General features: G+C 44.8%; 1 protein-coding gene across 1 annotated transcript; it reads right to left on the bottom strand.

The window, feature by feature from the left end:
• Window positions 1–1,385: 1,385 nt before the first annotated feature.
• On the bottom strand, window positions 1,386–16,784 carry p4hb (prolyl 4-hydroxylase, beta polypeptide). Its single transcript, XM_041840414.2, has 11 exons — window positions 16,469–16,784; window positions 14,367–14,573; window positions 12,394–12,527; window positions 11,961–12,098; window positions 9,663–9,767; window positions 9,263–9,388; window positions 8,791–8,991; window positions 7,994–8,114; window positions 6,842–7,023; window positions 5,095–5,211; window positions 1,386–3,054 (listed from the first exon to the last, which is right to left on the bottom strand). Exons 1-11 carry the CDS (start codon window positions 16,605–16,607, stop codon window positions 2,992–2,994), a joined length of 1,533 nt encoding a protein of 510 aa, XP_041696348.2. The 5' UTR covers window positions 16,608–16,784; the 3' UTR covers window positions 1,386–2,991.
• Between the last annotated feature and the right edge of the window lie 2,230 nt (window positions 16,785–19,014).

Below are 19,014 nucleotides of genomic sequence, written 5' to 3'. Positions count from 1 at the left end.
TCTTAAAGGGAGTGCTCCTAATCTCAGTTTGTTACCTGTATAAAAGACACCTGTCCACAGAAGCAATCAATCAATCAGATTCCAAACTCTCCACCATGGCCAAGACCAAACAGCTCTCCAAGGATGTCAGGGACCTACACAAGGCTGGAATGGGCTACAAGACCATCGCCAAGCAGCTTGGTGAGAAGGTGACAACAGTTGGTGCGATTATTCGCAAATGGAAGAAACACAAAAGAACTGTCAATCTCCCTCGGCCTGGGGCTCCATGCAAGATCTCACCTCGTGGAGTTGCAATGATCATGAGAACGGTGAGGAATCAGCCCAGAACTACACGGGAGGATCTTGTCAATGATCTCAAGGCAGCTGGGACCATAGTCACCAAGAAAACAATTGGTAACACACTACGCCGTGAAGGACTGAAATTCTGCAGCGCCTGCAAGGTTCCCCTGCTCAAGAAAGCACATATACATGCCCGTCTGAAGTTTGCCAATGAACATCTGAATGATTCAGAGTAGAACTGGGTGAAAGTGTTGTGGACAGATGAGACCAAAATGGAGCTCTTTGGCATCAACTCAACTCGCCGTGTTTGGAGGAGGAATGCTGCCTATGACCCCAAGAACACCATCCCCACCGTCAAACATGGAGGCGGTAACATTATTCTTTGGGGGTGTTTTTCTGCTAAGGGGACAGGACGGAGCCATGTACCGTGAAATCTTGGGTGAGAACCTCCTTCCCTCAGCCAGGGCATTGAAAATGGGTCATGGATGGGTATTCCAGCATGACAATGACCCAAAACACACAGCCAAGGCAACAAAGGAGTGACTCAAGAAGAAGCACATTAAGGTCCTGGAGTGGCCTAGCCAGTCTCCAGACCTTAATCCCATAGAACATCTGTGGAGGGAGCTGATCGTTCGTGTTGCCAAACGTCAGCCTTGAAACCTTAATGACTTGGAGAAGATCTGCAAAGAGGAGTGGGACAAAATCCCTCCTGAGATGTGTGCAAACCTGGTGGCCAACTACAAGAAACGTCTGACCTCTGATTGCCAACAAGGGTTTTGCCACCAAGTACTAAGTCAGGTTTTGCAGAGGGGTCAAATACTTATTTCCCTCATTAAAATGTAAATCAATTTATAACATTTTTGACATGCGTTTTTCTGGATTTTGTTGTTGTTATTCTAAACCTACCATTAAAATTATAGACTGATCATTTCTTTGTCAGTGGGCAAACGTACAAAATCAGCAGGGGATCAAATACTTTTTCCCCCCTCACTGTAGGTTATCATGGTAGAAAATCCAGTTATGATAGTCTCCCTTTTTAAAACTCCACAGTATTGCTATAGAAACAAAGTTGTGCTGAAAAGTGCAAGAATAAAAGCCAACAGTACATTTTTCATATTTTTATTTATTTATTTGGCCACCAGTTTTCACTTTTCCACGTCAAATTCAATGTGATGGAATGAGTTTGTTTCTAAGTCATTTCCCCCACCCCCTTGAACAGCTGCTGTTGAACGTCACAACCCTCACCCTGGTCTGCTCTACTCAACCCTCCCATCCCAGCCAAACGTCACAAAAAACATTCACAACCTTGTCCCTGGACGTGAGAAAAAAAAAGCAGACTCAATCACACGCACGCTTACACACAAATCACACGACTCCATAATCATCACCGCACACACACCCAGGCACACAAACACCTCCATGGGGACGAGAGCGTCAGGTAGAGCCGAAGCCAGAGAGATGGGGGTAGTACAGGTACTGTAGGGCTGTGGCACTGTTCCAGGACAGAGACCGCTCTCAAGTCCCAAAACACACTTCCTTTTACATAACCACCTCTGCTCCTTCAGTAACCATGTGGAATCTGACGGCATGAACACAGTAGCCTGGTCTCAGATCCGTTTGTGCCGTCTGGTCAAGACCATAGGAGTTGGCTAGACCGCCCAAACAGATCTGGGACCAGGCTATGAACAGTGCAACAAACAGAAAACAGTCCCGGGCCACCACACTAATCCCAGGTCTGAGAGAGTAAGAGGGCCAACTCTGCCCCAGCTTAAACTTTAGCTGGGCATTACTGGTATACGCAGATCATTTAAATGACAGATTTAAAAATATATATTGAATGAAAATACAATTAAATAAAACAAGCTATTTCCAAAGTGTATTTTTTCTCTTGAAAATAAAAATGTCAGTAGCCATGCTGAAATGAGGGAAACTGAACTGAAAAACATATGATTTGTAGACTTAGAGGGAATAAAGGCAGAGAGAGAGGAACACAGTGACCCTCAAGATTGGTCTCAGCTACAGATGCATATATTGCTTTCCAGAGGCCCCTGTGCTACACGGAACACGTTGCTTCTTTACTTGTTACTCTTTACAAAAGAGACAATCGGATGGCCCCCAAGTCCCCTGAGAGATCAGTCCATACATCCCACCATATATAACACCTCTGGCCCTCAGAACGCCTAGCAGAGGAACAAGAACATGAGCAGCCCCACCATCCCAAACCTAAAAACCAGCTACACCGCAAAACTAAACTGGACCATCCTCACACTGAGGCAGGGTGGGGGAAAAGTAATTTGACAGGAAATGACAGGTACAATAACCCAATTTGTGGATCCAACTGGATATGTCAAGTACAGTATCTTAATGCAGTTAACATTTTGGTTCAAATATACAAGGCAATACAACTCCATCGTTTGATTGATGAGGAACGTTGGTAATGAAAAAAGCCGTTAAGACCACGAGGTGCCGTTCTGCTCTGTTGAGTTCCCATGACAAGGGGACAGACGAGTCCATCTGGTCCAGAGGGAGGGAGAAGGGGGATAGAGGTTGGAGAGGTGGCTTCAGGAGGGGGGCTGGTCGAGGGTCCTGACACATCTGCTGACTGACTGAGGAGTAGTTAAAGGATAAGTATTAGTGTTCACAGAACAGGGGTGGAAGTGATGGTGGTTGGTTGGTAGAAAGGGTGGGGGTTCGTCTCTCCTCCTCCGGGTCTTATAACTCATCGTGGTCGCCACCGTCAGAATCACTGTCCTGTTCGTCCAGGTCTTCCATATCCTGGGAGGAGAAGAGAGGAGGAGAGGGTCTTTAACACCTGCCTGGAGGAAGCCTCTCTCTGAGTCTGGCCTGACTGGGCATGCAGTTCTTGGGAGTAGAAAGCTTGGAAGCTATAATGAATATTGTGGTGCGAGGATACTATGCAGCTCATCTTGTGTGGCTGTCCTGATACATGAACCATATGCTCAAATCCAAAAATGGGCTACATGACATGCTTGAGAGGTTGTTGTTGAAAAAAACGTGACCTGGCGAAACATATGTCCATCTATGGTGAAACATATGTACATATGAAAACAACCTAAAGACTAGACACTGTGGGGCACTGAGGTTTACCTCAAAGGCTCTCCCTGCACATACATCACTTTCGGCAGATCGCATTAACAAATATGGCATGGTAACCCAAACAGCATGTAATTAATAATGAATAATGTTTACATATCGTTATACCCACTTCATATGCATATACACTATTCTAGTCCCTTCTTTCTCTTTCTTACTTTCTTTAATTTTGTTATTTTATTTTGTAGGCCCAGCTCTTTTCCCTATCTGTCTTGCAAAGAGCATTCTCATCTGCAGGAGGGTACTTTGATGAGGATGTGGGGGGTGAGGAAGGTGGGGTTGGGGATGTTGACTTGCACGTTCGGTTATGAGGCCTGGTCCCAAGGGATAGCCTGGTAAACAGCGGCGACAGCTGCAGGGGGCATTAGTGACAGCAGTCGGGGCATGGTCTGCAATTAGACTTCTGAGAAGGGGGTGTGGTGGGTGGGGTGTGTCTGAGGTAGTGGGACGAGGGCCTTCAACTAGTTTGAGCTGGATCTCCAGAGGGTTTTGGATGCAGGCCCTGGTCTTAGCACCCAGCTAGGTGCCAGGGAGGGAGCGAAACCCTCAGCCGCATCTCAAAAAGCCACCAGGCTTATTTTTTGAAACATTAGAGAGAATTACTGGCTCTGGCCATTTGGCTTCGAAATGGGGAGAGAAAAAACCCCATAATTCCCTTGAATGAAAGAAGTCTTGGATGATGACGTAAGGAACATGATACATTTTCACAAAATGTCTTACTCTGTTCCACCCGGGCCTTATGGGATCTCCTGGTATGAATTCTATTAGTCAGAAATTATTACAAACTCAGGTCAGGATTTTGAGTGGGTCAAGTTTGTCATGTCCTTCATTGAGGATAGACATGGGCTGCTGATGTAATGAGCATGTCTGTCTGGCTGCCTGCTGTGCTTGAAGACAGTTCATGGAAGTCTTAGTCAGGTTGACCTACATCTCTAGATGCAAGACCCAGTTTCCTCCAGGTTGGATTGGAAAGTGGTTGAGTCAGTGAAGTGAGATGGGAAAGGCACCAGACTTCAACACTGACAAATAAATAACACCATGTAAAGCAGACCCATTCCATTTGTTTCTGCATTGTCCTATGGCAGAGTAGGCTTCACTTGCAGGGAGGACAGATTGCATTCACAGGTAGGCATGTGTGACCCCAATTCTAGGGTTACAAGTCACCCAAATCTTCAGGAGAGGTGGTCCTGTGGGTCTATTATGGGTGACCTACAGGATACTGAATATCCCTCCCAAAAAGCATTTAGTGCTGTAAGAGGCCTTGCTTGCACATGCACAACTCTTGGGCCAGTTTCTGGGGAGAATCGTAGTTTGTATTCAATTGATCAGGTTAAACCTTCTCCAACTTTGCTGCATTCTCCTGCCCCGTCCACTAATGCATTGCTTTTACTGGATAACATTGGGTTGGCTGTAATTCAAATGCACAATTTTTTGACAGTTTGAAAGCGCCCTTGAGCAACATGCAAATTTCAACGAGACATATACTCAGCATATGACCGTGTAAAAAATAAGTCATTGGGTGAAAAAGGTGGGCGTTTACAGATCGAAACTGCAAGTAAAACTGTTGGGCTTTCAAAAGGTTGCCACGATTACGGTTTGACATTATAGCAATGCCTTGCGGTTGAAAGTTATAAGTTGGAAGTCTTGCAAACATCATTGTAGTGTCTGCTTAAGGATGAAGACTCCCAGCTGTGTACTTACATCCAGACCCTCATCCTCCTCCCCTTCTTCTCCAGCTGGTGCTCCGCCATCCTTGCCTCCGCTCTCCAGGAACTTGGTGAAGCCCTCCAGCGTCCTCTCACCATTGTAGTCGACCACCTGCATGGAAGAAAATCACATGCATTAAATGTATATAGGGATTCAAATACAAAATGGGTAATTTCCCTTTGCTTTTCCATGAGAAAGACTGACTGCATGCATTGCCAACTATCAAATGTGGCAAAATTGGAGCTATAAAACCCCAAAAAAAGTCCAGTGGCCTATTTGTCAAAGATTCTACTGAAATCCTATTTAAATGTCTAATTATTAAAAATCAGCCTGTGGGGTCCCTCAACAACACGTGCTAATTTGAATCTGGAGCCAATAACCTGAGGCCTCTGGCCATCTTCAGATCTGTGCCAATGAGCGGTCAAGAGGAGATCTACAACTATTGATGGAGGAGAGAAGGCTAAAAGGTATGTTGTTTATGGCCCTTCTCCTTTATAGAACCAGTTACTATAGCGCTGCCCTTGAGATCGGTCTTGAGGACAGTCGCGGAGCTCTGCCTCCAGACCCATGCAGTCTTAGTCAATACAGACCATAACGAGCCATCAGACAGAGAGGCGGAGCCTGGGGCTACTCGTGCAGCTGCCCCCTTCCCTAGCCATCTCTGGCTCTGTCACATTGAGGAATGGCTCAGGGTTAACCCCAGGGCTCTTAGCGAGGGGAATACCAGCACACAGCTCCCAATTAAGGCTGCCAACCTCTTCAAGGAGGCTTTCTGTAGTTGACTGCTATGGGCTATAGTTCAGTAGGGTGGCTGGCATGCCTCTGCGGGTTGGTTGAGGGCCAGGGTGGTCTTTAAGAGCAGGTTTGCGTTTTCATCTTGAATCTTGTTGTAGCTGGCACAGCCACAGTCATAAAATCTTAACTACATTGCTAAACCTATTGCCTGACATTAAAACCCAAAAAGCATTTACAACACTATAGCCAATTTTGACTTTGCAGCTGGCCTATCTAAGGGGGAAATGCTCAGTTCTGCCTCCAAGACAAGACTCATGACAATAAATGTCAACCTGCTCTTTAAGAGCTGGGGGTGAGGGTCTCTAGAGGATCCCAAGAGGGAGAGGGCATTATCGGGCACCCATAATGAGGGGTTGGGGGTGGTAGAAGTCGTAAACACCCCCACAACAGACCCACTCAGACGGCCATCAGGCTCGGGTTTCGTCATGTGTGAAATTATTAAGAATTAAAGATTTTCAGTAGGGTGGATGGATGGGCCAATAGCCATGCTTTGGAGGTGTTTACCGAAAGAGCCAAAGCCCAGAATGAGAGGTGCTACTAGCTGAAGGGGGTTAAATCGCTCTCGTGAGAGCTTGGTTTTCAAAAGTGAGACCTGTGCTCGAATGCCGTGCAATTTATCACTGGCTATGTTGGGAAAATTAGCCAATTAAAAATATACATGTTGTCATGTTATCGCAAAAGGGGAATTAGACCTATAGACCTTGGCCATTCCAAAATGGGGTTGTATGGAGGACTTCTATAGTCATGCAATAATCTCATCACATTCGGGTTTATAGCACGGCCCCCTCTGTCTCAACTCAAACGCCATCCCCTAGTGTGGGACAGAGGGACTGACCAGCCGAGGACCATTTCGATGAAAACGTTGTAATGATACATTTGGGAGTCAACTGCTTCAGTAACAAATGGCTGCTGACACAGACATTCCACGTCTTTCCAGTAGACTTACCTTGTGCTCATCCCCTGCAGGGAAGAACTTGAGCGTGGGGAAGCTGTGTACTTTGACTGTCTCGATCTCGTTGGCTGTAGAGTCCATCTTGGCCACGATGATGTCGGCGCTGTCCTGGTACTTCTCTCCCAGTTTGGTCCAGATGGGGTCAATCTGTTTGCAGTGGCCGCACCAGGGTGCATCTACAGTGGGGAGAACAGAGGAGCAGCCAGGTATAAGTCCCATGGGCAAAAAGCAGTCATGCGTTAACAGCAGCATGCAAAAGTCATATAAGATCTTATTCATGGGTTGATGAGAACATTTTCATGTCCCATACAAGCTCATTGATTATCACCTGAATGCTTAGGCTGGTTGTTGTATTGCATGACTTTACTTTACTGATGCACAGATATGCATGGAAAATATAATGCATGGCTGTATAGGATCATTTATACAATGGAAAGTGACTGGAATGGGAGAATCTCTTGCAAGCGGCCCATTAATTCAAGCCTGTGTGCTGTAGTTGCAGAGGCTGGCAGTTAGGTTTACGACAGCTGTGCCTCCCTACAATGCCATCCTGTCCCATCCTGCCCTGGCAACCCAAACACTGGGAAACTTCAAATACGCACGGAGCATGGCACGTGCGCCCCCAGCTAAATGCCCTCGCTCCCCTCAACCGGGTAGGAAATACCCTCCACACCCGTACGAGAAATCGTACTCCCCCCCGCCCCCAGTCAGTGACCGTGAGTGACATTATATTAAAGCCCAGGGATGGAAAATTCCTCACTCTGGCTCACCACAACAGTGGAGGCAAGTTTAGTAATAGTGAGCTATAAAAATCTCCTCCCGCGACTACATTTATCCCAATGTTTTCTTACTCTGTCTTGGGTTACGCATTGATTAGTGTGGAGGATTGACTTAGGTCCCTATCCCAGTCTCTTGTACATCTGCTGGGGCTTAGCACAAGGGTGCATCGCCATGGCTAGGAGAAAGACTCAGGTTTCAGACTCAGGAGATAGATTCCCACCACTCTTCCTCCCTCCACGTGGGCGGTGTAATCAAAAGAGCGCACCTCAAAATATATCAGGGCCATCGACCCCTGAAAAGGGAGCCTGTCGACCACCTGGGGCTTACATATGGTACTGGGATTGACGAGAGGGGGGTAGTACTTACAAAACTCAACGAAGACGTTCTTTTTGGGGTCGAAGACTACCTCCTCAAAGTTCTTGCCGACCAGGACTTTGACGGGGTTCTTGTCCCAGTCTTCAGGGATGTCCTGGCTCATGAGGTGGGGCTGTTGGGGGAGACCCAAAGAGGAGAGATTGACAAAAGATTACATTAATTTTGCAAAACTAAGAATGAGCTGAATTATGTTAGTTCCAAACTAAGCAACACTTGAATTCTGGGTCGTTACCCTGTTGAATGGTACAGAACCATGATTCCCAAGTCATGAGGCAATCTCCTATACAATGGGAATGATGCAAAACCCTGCACATACTCCGTCACACCACTAAAATGAATATGGAGTCAAACCAATACTTACTAGTTCAAGTTCGTGATGGAGGCCCACATTTGGTTGTGTCTTCCTAAAAGTCCTAACAGCTTGCACTAAACCTTATGACATAAGAATTGACATTTGGACTACTTTCTGGTACAGCGTGTTAGCCTACATCTGCACTTTCAATCCATTGCCATTGACGCACAGCCATCGAGACATGACTGCACTGCAGTGACATAAGAGTAATGGAGACTGATTCATCAATGTCTACAGTAGGGCACGCCTATTCTCACCGTCTAGGCTGGACTGTGGCCTACAGTACTGAACTTGTCAGCAGTCAGTGGCATCCCAATGATCTAGAAACCCCAGTAACCCTGTAATCTGAGTAACACTATGTTCTAACACACACACGGAGCATGTACAATTGGAGTGTGTGTAGTCATTATTAGGCCACACACACACACACACACACCTTGAGTTTGCCCTCGGTGAAGAGTGTGCAGAAGGCGACGATGTTGTCGGCGGTGATGGCCTCGCTCTCGGGCCTGTACTTGGTCATCTCGTCCTCTAGAGTGATGAGACGGATGGCGGGACACTCCTCCTTCTTCAGCCCAAAGAACTCCAGGATGCGCTGGTTGTCGTCCACCTCGCTGTCGATGAAGATGAACAGGATCTGGGAAGGAGAGGAAGATTAAATACGAGGGTCAAGTATCTAGCTTTAGTCTAGGTAGGTATGTGAAGTACACTCCAGTACAGTCTGTGGTACATACCGAGACGCAGAACTGCACATGCAGTACATTACTTTCAAGGCACTGGATGAAAAATAGCTGCCTTTCTCACAATAAATAGATCAGGAAAAACAAGCACACTGCCTTTACTGGAGATAGGGTACAATGAATGAAGGTCGTCACTTTGAATCTGTTCAGACAGTCTGGTCCACCCACCTTGCCCTTGAATCCCTCGGCTGCTTTCTTGAACTCGGCCATTTTGTCGTTGAAGTCTGAGGCAGCCTTGGGCACGAACATGAGGATGTGAGACTTGATTTCTCCTCCGAAGATCTTGGGGGCGGTCTGCAGAGCAAACAAAATGTTATGAAGCGTGAATGTCATACACGGGGAACAAAGCTCAGCTTAAAGTTGTGGTAAAGGCACTGAAGGGCCTCGTGATAGCCGTCATAGGGCCTTGGTGGGGATGAGGCTGTCGATAGATTCTGTAGCTTTGTGTGACAACAGAAGAAAGTTCATCTGGGAAAAAGTGCATTTTCTGAGTGGTCGAGTGTGTGTGTGTGAGAGGATATTTGAGACAGCGCATCTGAGTATCAGCGGAACAAAGTACGGCCATTACCTGCTCGGTGAACTCGATGACCAGGGGCAGCTGGTTGGCCTTGATGAAGGCCAGCAGGTCAGCCTTGCTCAGCTCTCCGTCAAAGGTGTTACGACCCTCATCGAACTGTGGAGGAGAAAACAGATGGAAACATTAGTTGGAAGCAAAACCCGTTAATACGCCACCAACTTTCCAGTTTAGTCCCATTTGATTATATTCTGCCTGTGAACTCCCCACAACCCAAACATAGATTTACCAAAACAAGCTCATTTAAATCCCTTTGGTAACCCCAAGCCGAAGAAAGCACCGGTAGGCTAAATGGGGTTTTATTGAGTGTGAAGAATAGCTATACAGTGCCGGGCAGCTCTTCCTGGTACACAAAGGGAAAGTGGGGAGACCACAGGAGTTACGGACATTGACCAAAGCAGTGAAACTCAAGCCTCTGAGTGTTAAACAAGTAAAGGGAGGGCAGGGTGACAGCTGTCTATTGAAACAGTCAGAGCTTTGGGACTTTTCTAAACTGTGGGCATTGGGCCATGAGTGTGTGTGTGTGTCAGGGTTGGATTACACACACAGTAAGCAGACAATAGTGGGGTAGTATGATGACTGATGAGCCGGGGGCTGCCCGGGCGATAAGATGGAGGAATCCCATCTATGTCTCATTAGAGATGGAGGGTTATGCCTTTAAAACGACGGCCAGAAATCTATTGAATTGCGACATGTAAATGCCTGTCGATGAGCTGTGTCCTCCCTGACCACTAAATGGGCAATGATTTAAAAAAGTAGGATAAAAAATTCTAAACAGATTGAGAGAGATGGAGACAGGTTGACTGACGAGTCTGGTCTGGTCTAGTCTTGTCCAGCAATGAAAATAAAAAAAGGTTTCTGGGTGGCAACTGTTTTTAAATGTCCCATTGGAATCTTACTTCTGCTGAATAGGAGCCAAATCCTAACTTGATATCTAACCCACATAGACATCAGTGCATTATTTCTGAAGTTTGAGATTCAGCCCTATGCCTCATAGTGGAAGACTTTCAGACCATGTTTACAACTACTCAACCCAAACCCCCACTGGCAGCTGGCTTCTTTCCTTGTTGACCACTGATGACTTATCAGGTGAAAGGAAGAATGTATTTGACATAACATCTGATATCTATGGAAAGGCAGGAATGTGGCCATGACAAGTTGCATAACATCTAATGGAATGTCCATGTGGACTGTGACCCAGTTCAGCCCAAGTCAGTTTACGCTTAGCTGACAAGATGTGGCTTGGCTTTGAAATATAATATATAAATGTAAGTCGCTCTGGATAAGAGCGTCTGCTAAATGACTAAAAATAAATACAAAATAATAATAATATGGATATCCAATTACCATATCTGCTCCTTTCAAGAATCATTGTCATTTGAGGGAGGGGAGAGGGTAAGACCATTACACGTTGGAGCTGAATTTAATGACCAGTTGGCCTTCCCTGTAAAATCTGAATGAAGAGGAATCCCTCATCTTGCCATTACCGGGGAAATGCTGGTTGAAATGAATGAATTCCTCATAGACAGTCTACACTTGAGTATGAAGGAAGAATCTCAGGAGGGCTTAATCAAAGAAGATAGCATGCCCCTTCTTTTGAACTGTTAAGAGCTGCACTGTACTTTAGAGATAGCTTGTCACCTGTACTTGTTCTTCATTCACAGACACCAGCCAATGAGACTAGCAGGGAAACCCCATGACCTAATACAGCGGATGCCACTAACCCATCAGTGATCATCTAGGCATGTCTAGCTCGATGATCTCATCCTCTTCAAAAGGCAGAATGCAGCAATGAGCCCAAAAGCAGGCAGAACGAGAGTCAGACGCATTCCCAGAACAGAACCTCAGAGGTCTACAGGCTAATATTAGCAGGCCAAGACCAGATACTGCTGTAGATATGGGGTCGTCGGATTCCAATACCTAGCTGACATCAGGCTGTGTGGGTCGTAAAAGAATCAAGCCTGTCTGCAGCTACCCTCCAGATTGATGTTAAGTGATGGTATGGGTTACGCTAGTGATAATCAAATCTGATGACCAGGTCATTCATAATGTGTTTATAATCCAGTTAAATTTAAATAACTGTTAAAACCTGCCAATAATCACTACTAGACAGCAAAGTAGAGACTGCAAAACCGTAAGGATTCACTGCTAAGATATAGCTTCCAGGCAGCAAGCAGTCTACAGAGTCCGATGGATCGAAGGGTTACCCCATGATCAGGGTAGTAATTTTGAAAGAGATGAAAACGCTTTGGGGTGATTTAGTCATACTGAATCAAAGTATTTACGCCGTACCTTCTTGAAGAGGACCACTCCATCCTTGGACACCTCGAACTTGGAGAAGATGGCGTCGTTGGAGGTGATGCCGAATGGAACATCATCGACGGCCTCGGCAGCCTTCAGGAAAGCCTTCGCTCCCTCAGACTCCGCATCCTGGAGGACAAAGAGACGCTTAGCTTAGATGCCGTCATACATGAACCATAAAACTCATTCATGTAGGAAATGAATTATTAAAACATGCCCATCTATGCCTTGATAATTCATTTAAACTGTGAGAGAATTATTTTATGTATTCCTATTGAAAATTAGCCAAAACTATTGATCAGTACTGAAAAAGTGTCAAACAACTAGCGGTCTAGTGGGAAATAGGGCTTAGTAGGCACTAAACTTTCCTGTAAAGAATCACTACAGATCGGCCTTGCAGCTAGGTCAGAGGTCATCGTCTCACCTTGAAGAAGCCGATGACCGCTACCTCGTTGTCGGCGATCATGGACTCTGCCTGGGCGACCTCCCCCAGGGTGGTGGCGGACGGTCCGGTGCGCTTCTTCAGCCAGTTGACGATGTCATCAGCCTGTCTGCCAGCTGCAGGAAGGGAACAACAGTTCTAGTAAGTCACTCTGGCCGCATTCAAACATTAATAATGTATGAGATTGATTTCCTACTTCCTTTGTTTGTTGTACTGTATTCACTGAGCAGACAAGGTTGGCCATGGTAAACAATACAACAGAATGGCAACCCTGCCTTCGTGTCTTCTAATCATGTACAGATCAGAGATTATGGCAAGGGCGGACGCAAGGATGCATTTTGAAGTATTGGACAGGGCCCGGGTCACATGACCAGGGCTGGCTGAAGAGACACTAACGGTACGGCCCACCACAGACAGATCAAACAATGCTTCAGGGTGAACAGGCGGAAAAGCAAATTTACTCTGCCACGACTGTGGTGTACTTGAGTAAGCACAGCTACAAGTACTGCTGCCATTATTCTACTTGAATGGTCGTTATGAGGGACAAAGGACAGTGAAAGACCTCTCATTTAATAAAGTATTTCTTATCTTATTTGGTCACACCAGCCTTGTTGCTGCCAGACTAAGGAAAAAGGTAGCTACATTGCACCGTGATTCGTTTGGCCCCAACAGAGAAGACTTAAGCTCTCTAAGAAACAACGTGTCCCAATTAAGTGGACTGACTCATGATTAACCTGCATGTTATTACGAAATGAGCCAATGACGCAACAGCGGAGCAACACCACTGAGCAACGCTGTAGCCAGGCCAGACAGACAGCTAGAGAAGGGATACTGCTGCCTGTGGCCTTGTCAGTGCACCACTTTTAGCCCAGAGTGGGCAAGTGCTGGAAGTTAGGGCTGTCCCACACACACCCCCTAAAAATAACACAGCCAGCCCCAGTCAGTCACAGTGAGCAAACGTGAGGAACTGCACATTGCCCGGTTGGGGGGATGGGAGGGGGAGAGAGAGAACATGGAGAGAATGTGTGGAGGAGGGAGGGGCCCCTTCATTTAGTCACAGTTATATGGGGCAGAGTGAATGGGTCATTGGCTGATAGGAGTCACAGTAATTACTTAGTGTCTGAGCCATCCTTCAGAAAATAATTATCTGATCATACACAGAATCTTTGACTGATGATCATAACCGGACTACACACAGACAGCTTATCACTTTGTTGGTAATAGTTCTCCCAGTCACCGAGGTACTTAGACATTGAGTAATTAGGTTGTTTTAGATTTAGTCATTGACATCATCACAAGAATAGCATAATTTGGAAGTTGACAATCTTATTTGATATAATTGGTTATTTGAAAATCTGAAGAAATTCAGGGTAGAGCCTTGTCCAACTGACTTGAGAAAGTGAAAGAATAGGCTAAATTTGTAACGGCTATCCAAGTACACAGAAATAGCCCAGTTCTGCCTATGGAGTCGGTCCATGGTCATGTCAAGCGCAGTATATGCTGTAACTAGGGCTGTGACGATTATGGAATTTTAGGTAACAATTAATTGTCATGCAAATTGACAATTTGTCATAATTTTTGTAAATAGAAATTGAGCTTGTAGGACAATGCATCATAAGGAAATGAGTTACAACATACCTAATGAATACACACGGTTTGGTGACAACCCCACCCAGTCTCAAAAACAAATGGTTTTGACGGCTTGGAACTTATCATCCCGCCGGTGACACTCTGCTCATAAAACTATTAAACTTTACCCAATTAATGTAAAAATTAACTGCTATTTTGTAAACTACATCTACTTAAATATAAAAGTTGAATCCCCCTTCTCCTGAAATAAACAGGGTACGACGATTCTGATTAGTACTTTCTTTAGTTCACAGTTTGACCATAATTGTCAGTTATACGATTATTGTGCCAGCACTAGCTATAACATACATCATCCCACTACTCACCAGAGTACTCTTTGGGCGACTCCTTGTCTCCCCCCTTGAAGAACTTGATGGTAGGGTACCCCCGGACACCGTACTCCTGGGCCAGGTCTGCCTCCTCGGTTGCGTCCACCTTGGCCAGGCGGATCTCTGAGCCCTCTGCCTTCAGCATGCTGGCAGCTTTGGCATACTCCGGGACCAGGGCCTTGCAGTGGCCACACCATGGGGCATCTGAAACAAGGACATCATAGAAATATAATTAGACCACATAGCTTCAGAGTTTAGATATTATCACTGATGGGTGAAGACAGCAAATACAGTAGTGGCTCTGTTGATATACTACATTAACATGTGATTTGCAGATTTCCAGATAACTGAGCAAAGCACATTAGCTTACAGTAGGCTATTTCGAGGGTGTGGAAAAATCTCATCTGGCAAGTTAGTTTTCAATGAGCTCACTGAAAAGACTAGCCTTGGGCTATAACTAATATAGTGAAAATGTTGCCTGAGAAAGGAGGTGGATTTCTAATTGACTTCTTATGGTGGACTTGTACAGGTTCTGAATGCATGAACTCAACAAAACAAACTTAACCCATTGATTGCCTGTGATTGTGTGATTAATGTGCCTTGAGATGTCAAGATATCACCATAAACTTGACAAGTCTATTAAGCTTGGTTGTAAATTCAAAGTCCAAAGGATATTTCCTCAAAATATAAAAACAGTCCTACAGCAATTCCTTTCTAACTAAATATTATGTTTATCATTCTTTCAAAACATGAATAAAATGAGTTGGTGCGTTTTCACTGCAATGTTTCTTGGTTTCAGTGGAGAACACACCAAATTCCAGCCAGGAGAGTTAAACAAAAGTTGAACAGATGATTTAACTTTATAAGTACACGTCAACCTAGCATCTCATCCAACCCCACAGGTCCCGCCCGTACGCGAGATACGTGGGCAAACAGTATTTAGCCCTCCCCCCACGGTGTTCATTGGAAAGTCCGAGTCGTGGAGTTCTCTGATTGGACTGCAGGCTTGTCAGATAAAAGTGCAGAATACCTCAAATAGTTTGACAGTTGTAGCCAGACCTGTGTTGCAAAACCACTGCAGCAACTTATGTGAATTTCAGTAAACTTACATCAAAACAGCTCCTAACTGAAACCGGGGTAGAAAGTGTTCATGATCCGGAAACGATATCTAGTAATCGAAACTCAAGTGGTGAATTAATCAACCATACACGTCACTGTTGCAACTAATGGAGTCTGCCTGATGTATTCACACGACTGAATGATGTGATCACTCAAGAAGAGATGCTTTGCTAGCACTGTTGCACATAGCTTGAGTATTCTAAATCGTGCATGAAGTATTGTCTCGAGGGTACACAGAAGCACAAGCCATCCCTTGTAAGCTAAACAAACAAGAATACGTTTTAGTCACGTTAATCAACTTCTAGATATATGCAGCCACCAAGGCTGGTAAAGAAACAGACACTTGCACCAACAAGTGTTCACAGATACATTTGACTGTCATTTAGATGCTTACTTATCAGTCCTGAGACGTCTAGATAACTAGATATGCAGCACTGAATGCTCAATTTTACTGTGCCAGGTAACGTTATACTACCAGCTAGATAGCTAGTTAAAAGCAACAAAGTCCTGTACTAGTAAGGTTCATCCAAATGTGTTGCAATAACTAGCTACCTAGTTAACGTTAGCTACTGTTAGCAAGCTAGCTGGGATGGGCATTGGCTTAGATTCCTTCAAAAATATATAACGTTACTACTTGTAATACAATGCCAATCAATGGCCAATGTGTGTAATCAACGGGAAATGTATGACACAGGCCTAGCTAGCAAGCGACCAATTTGAATAACTAACGTTTGCCAAGCAAAACGATAGTAGCTAAGTTAACGTTAGGCACACTTAACGTTAGCTATCAAGCAAGCTAGCTAGCTGACGTTGGCCATTCCACATACCTTTTGCAGTAGCTGAAGTGAAGTTGATAACACTGCCGCAAGCGAACTCAGCTAGCATGCTAGTTTAGCTGCGTGAACAAATTAGCAGGAAAGCTAACAAGTTAGGTTGTTGTCTAAGGCTTTATATGACCAGATAGCGGGTAGATTACTTACAGAATTCAACAAGGATGTTTGGGTGAGCTTTCAAAGCCTCCTCGAAATTACTTTTCTTCAGCACCAGAACATCATCTTCTTCGCCGATCTCTGCCCGGCTTGACACGGCCAGTGTGCAGAGTAGGAAAAACTTAAACATAGTTGCTGTCGACTGCGTTTTGTAACAGAAAATGTGTTCGTAGCTACAAGTGAATGCGCTACCGACTGAAAGTGGTGTATTTGTCGTTTCTCTTCTTACAGTTAGAACTGTAGCTTGTATTTTGTGTCTACCGCTACTAACGTCGTGGCATTACGCGCAGGAACCAGAAGGGTCAGCCGTAGTGCGCAGGCGCATTTATCAGCTTGAAAGCTGCTCGTGTTGAATTGTGACTGGACCACAGCTGAAGGTACCTGGAAGTGAATCCAATTTGTCAATGACTGTGTATTGAAATCGATTGAAATACTTTTCAGTCGCATTCTTTCTGATATTTGAGAATTGTTGACACAAATAACTAAAATGACTTAGAATGAAGGCTGAGGTTTTATGCAGAAAAGGTGATGAAACAGTATAATATTCAGGGAGGAAATGGCAGATGGAATGTAGAATGATACCTTGCCGGTTATTAAAGACCTAGGATGATTAGCATGATATATCTAGAATCAGATATAGATAGAGAGCAAGGTACAGACTTTTTCTTGTTTCGATGGGGGAATATTAAAGGCGCTGCATGGTCAATCCGACATCTGCACTGGCCGTGCAGCATTTACGGTGATCCGGGCATTTATACTTATGCGCTTTGCAGAGAAGCATGTAGCTGTTGTGAAGGAAGTTGTCAAGGAAGTGAGTTTGTGCTTATACAGGACCTCACGCCCCCACCTACCGTCAACCAATCATGTCAATGCAGAGCTATATGGAGCCCTTGGCATTGTTAAACATTTTGGGAGGCGCACAGGGATGCTGTGTGGAGCTCAATTTGGAGTTTGCATGCCTCCGGAGGCTCCGAAATGGCGTCTCACCCTCCATATGGAGCCTCTGACCACAATTTTCAGATCAAGCATAAATTGGCTTTAAGAATGCCCTGAATTCTACAGGCTGTATCCCCTTAAATGCTGCAAGCCAATGCTGATGTCAGGTTGACCATGCAGCACCTTTAAGGGGCCATCTTAAAACTGCAATCAGCCAAACCTGGAGTGTACAGAAAAACTGAATCATCTCAATTAAATGACCTAGAGATCTTAAAACGACTACATTTCAGTAGCTCCCTGTCCATATGAGCTATAGATCTACAGACAAGTGTGGTGGATTCCTTGACACCTTTTATTTTTCTTTATCCCTTTTGATGGTCGACAAATATTTATATTACAGCTGTGGTTATTAATTCATGTAAAGATTTCATTTTCAATAGCTTCCAATCCATATGACATATACATCTAACCACTTGATGTTAGGTCATTGACCTCCCTCCCCATTAGAATTGCACATTTTAATTTGACTGATTTTACATGAATATTTCCTGTGATGTCAAATTTTCAGGACCTTCCTGTCCATATGAGCTACAGGTCTACAGACAAGTGCGGTGGGTTCCTTGACCTTTCTTATAAATGGTACACTTATTGGAAATATTTTTCAGATTACTGCTTTGGATACCAATTCAAGTATAGATCTACTTTCCTATGGCTTTATGTCCTGTAAATATTGTACATATTTAACAGTTGCCAGTTTATTAGGTACAACCATCTAGTACTGTGTCTGACCTCCCTTTGCCACTAGAACAGCCTGAATTATTTGGGGCATTCTACAAGGTGTTAGAAACGTTCCACAGAGATGTTGGTCCATGCTGACGCGATGGCATCACGCAGTTACTGCAGAATGCTGCGAACAACCCGTTCCATCTCATCCCAAAGATGCTCTGTTCCAGTCTATGTTTTTCCACTCCTCAATTGTCCAGTGTTGTAATCGCGTGCCCACTGGAGCCGCTTCTTCTTGTTTTTAGTTGACAGGAGTGGAACCCGGTGTGGTCGTCTGCTGCAATAGCCCATCTGTGACAACGATCGACGAGTTGTGCGATCTGAGATGCCACACCACTGTTGTACTGCACCGTTATTTGTCTGTTAGTGTCTGTTTTTTTTAAATACTTTTTTTTGGGGGGGGTAGATCAGCTTAATATTGAAGATAGATTGTAACTTCCATCAATGTAATTGTCTGCATCACTTCCAATCCCCCATGTTTTTATATACACTGCTCAAAGAAATTAAGGGAACACTTAAACAACACAATGTAACTCCAAATCAATCACACTTCTGTGAAATCAAACTGTCCACTTAGGAAGCAACACTGATTGACAATACATTTCACATGCTGTTGTGCAAATGGAATAGACAACAGGTGGAAATTATAGGCAATTAGCAAGACACCCCCAATAAAGGCCTGGTTTTGCAGGTGGTGACCACAGACCACTTCTCAGTTCCTATGCTTCCTGGCTGATGTTTTGGTCACTTTTGAATGCTGGCGGTGCTTTCACTCTAGTGGTAGCATGAGACGGAGTCTACAACCCACACAAGTGGCT

This window comes from Coregonus clupeaformis, unplaced genomic scaffold (genome assembly GCF_020615455.1).
Source record: "Coregonus clupeaformis isolate EN_2021a unplaced genomic scaffold, ASM2061545v1 scaf1671, whole genome shotgun sequence".
Lineage (NCBI taxonomy): Eukaryota > Metazoa > Chordata > Actinopteri > Salmoniformes > Salmonidae > Coregonus > Coregonus clupeaformis.
This window is presented reverse-complemented; position numbering and strand designations above follow the sequence as displayed.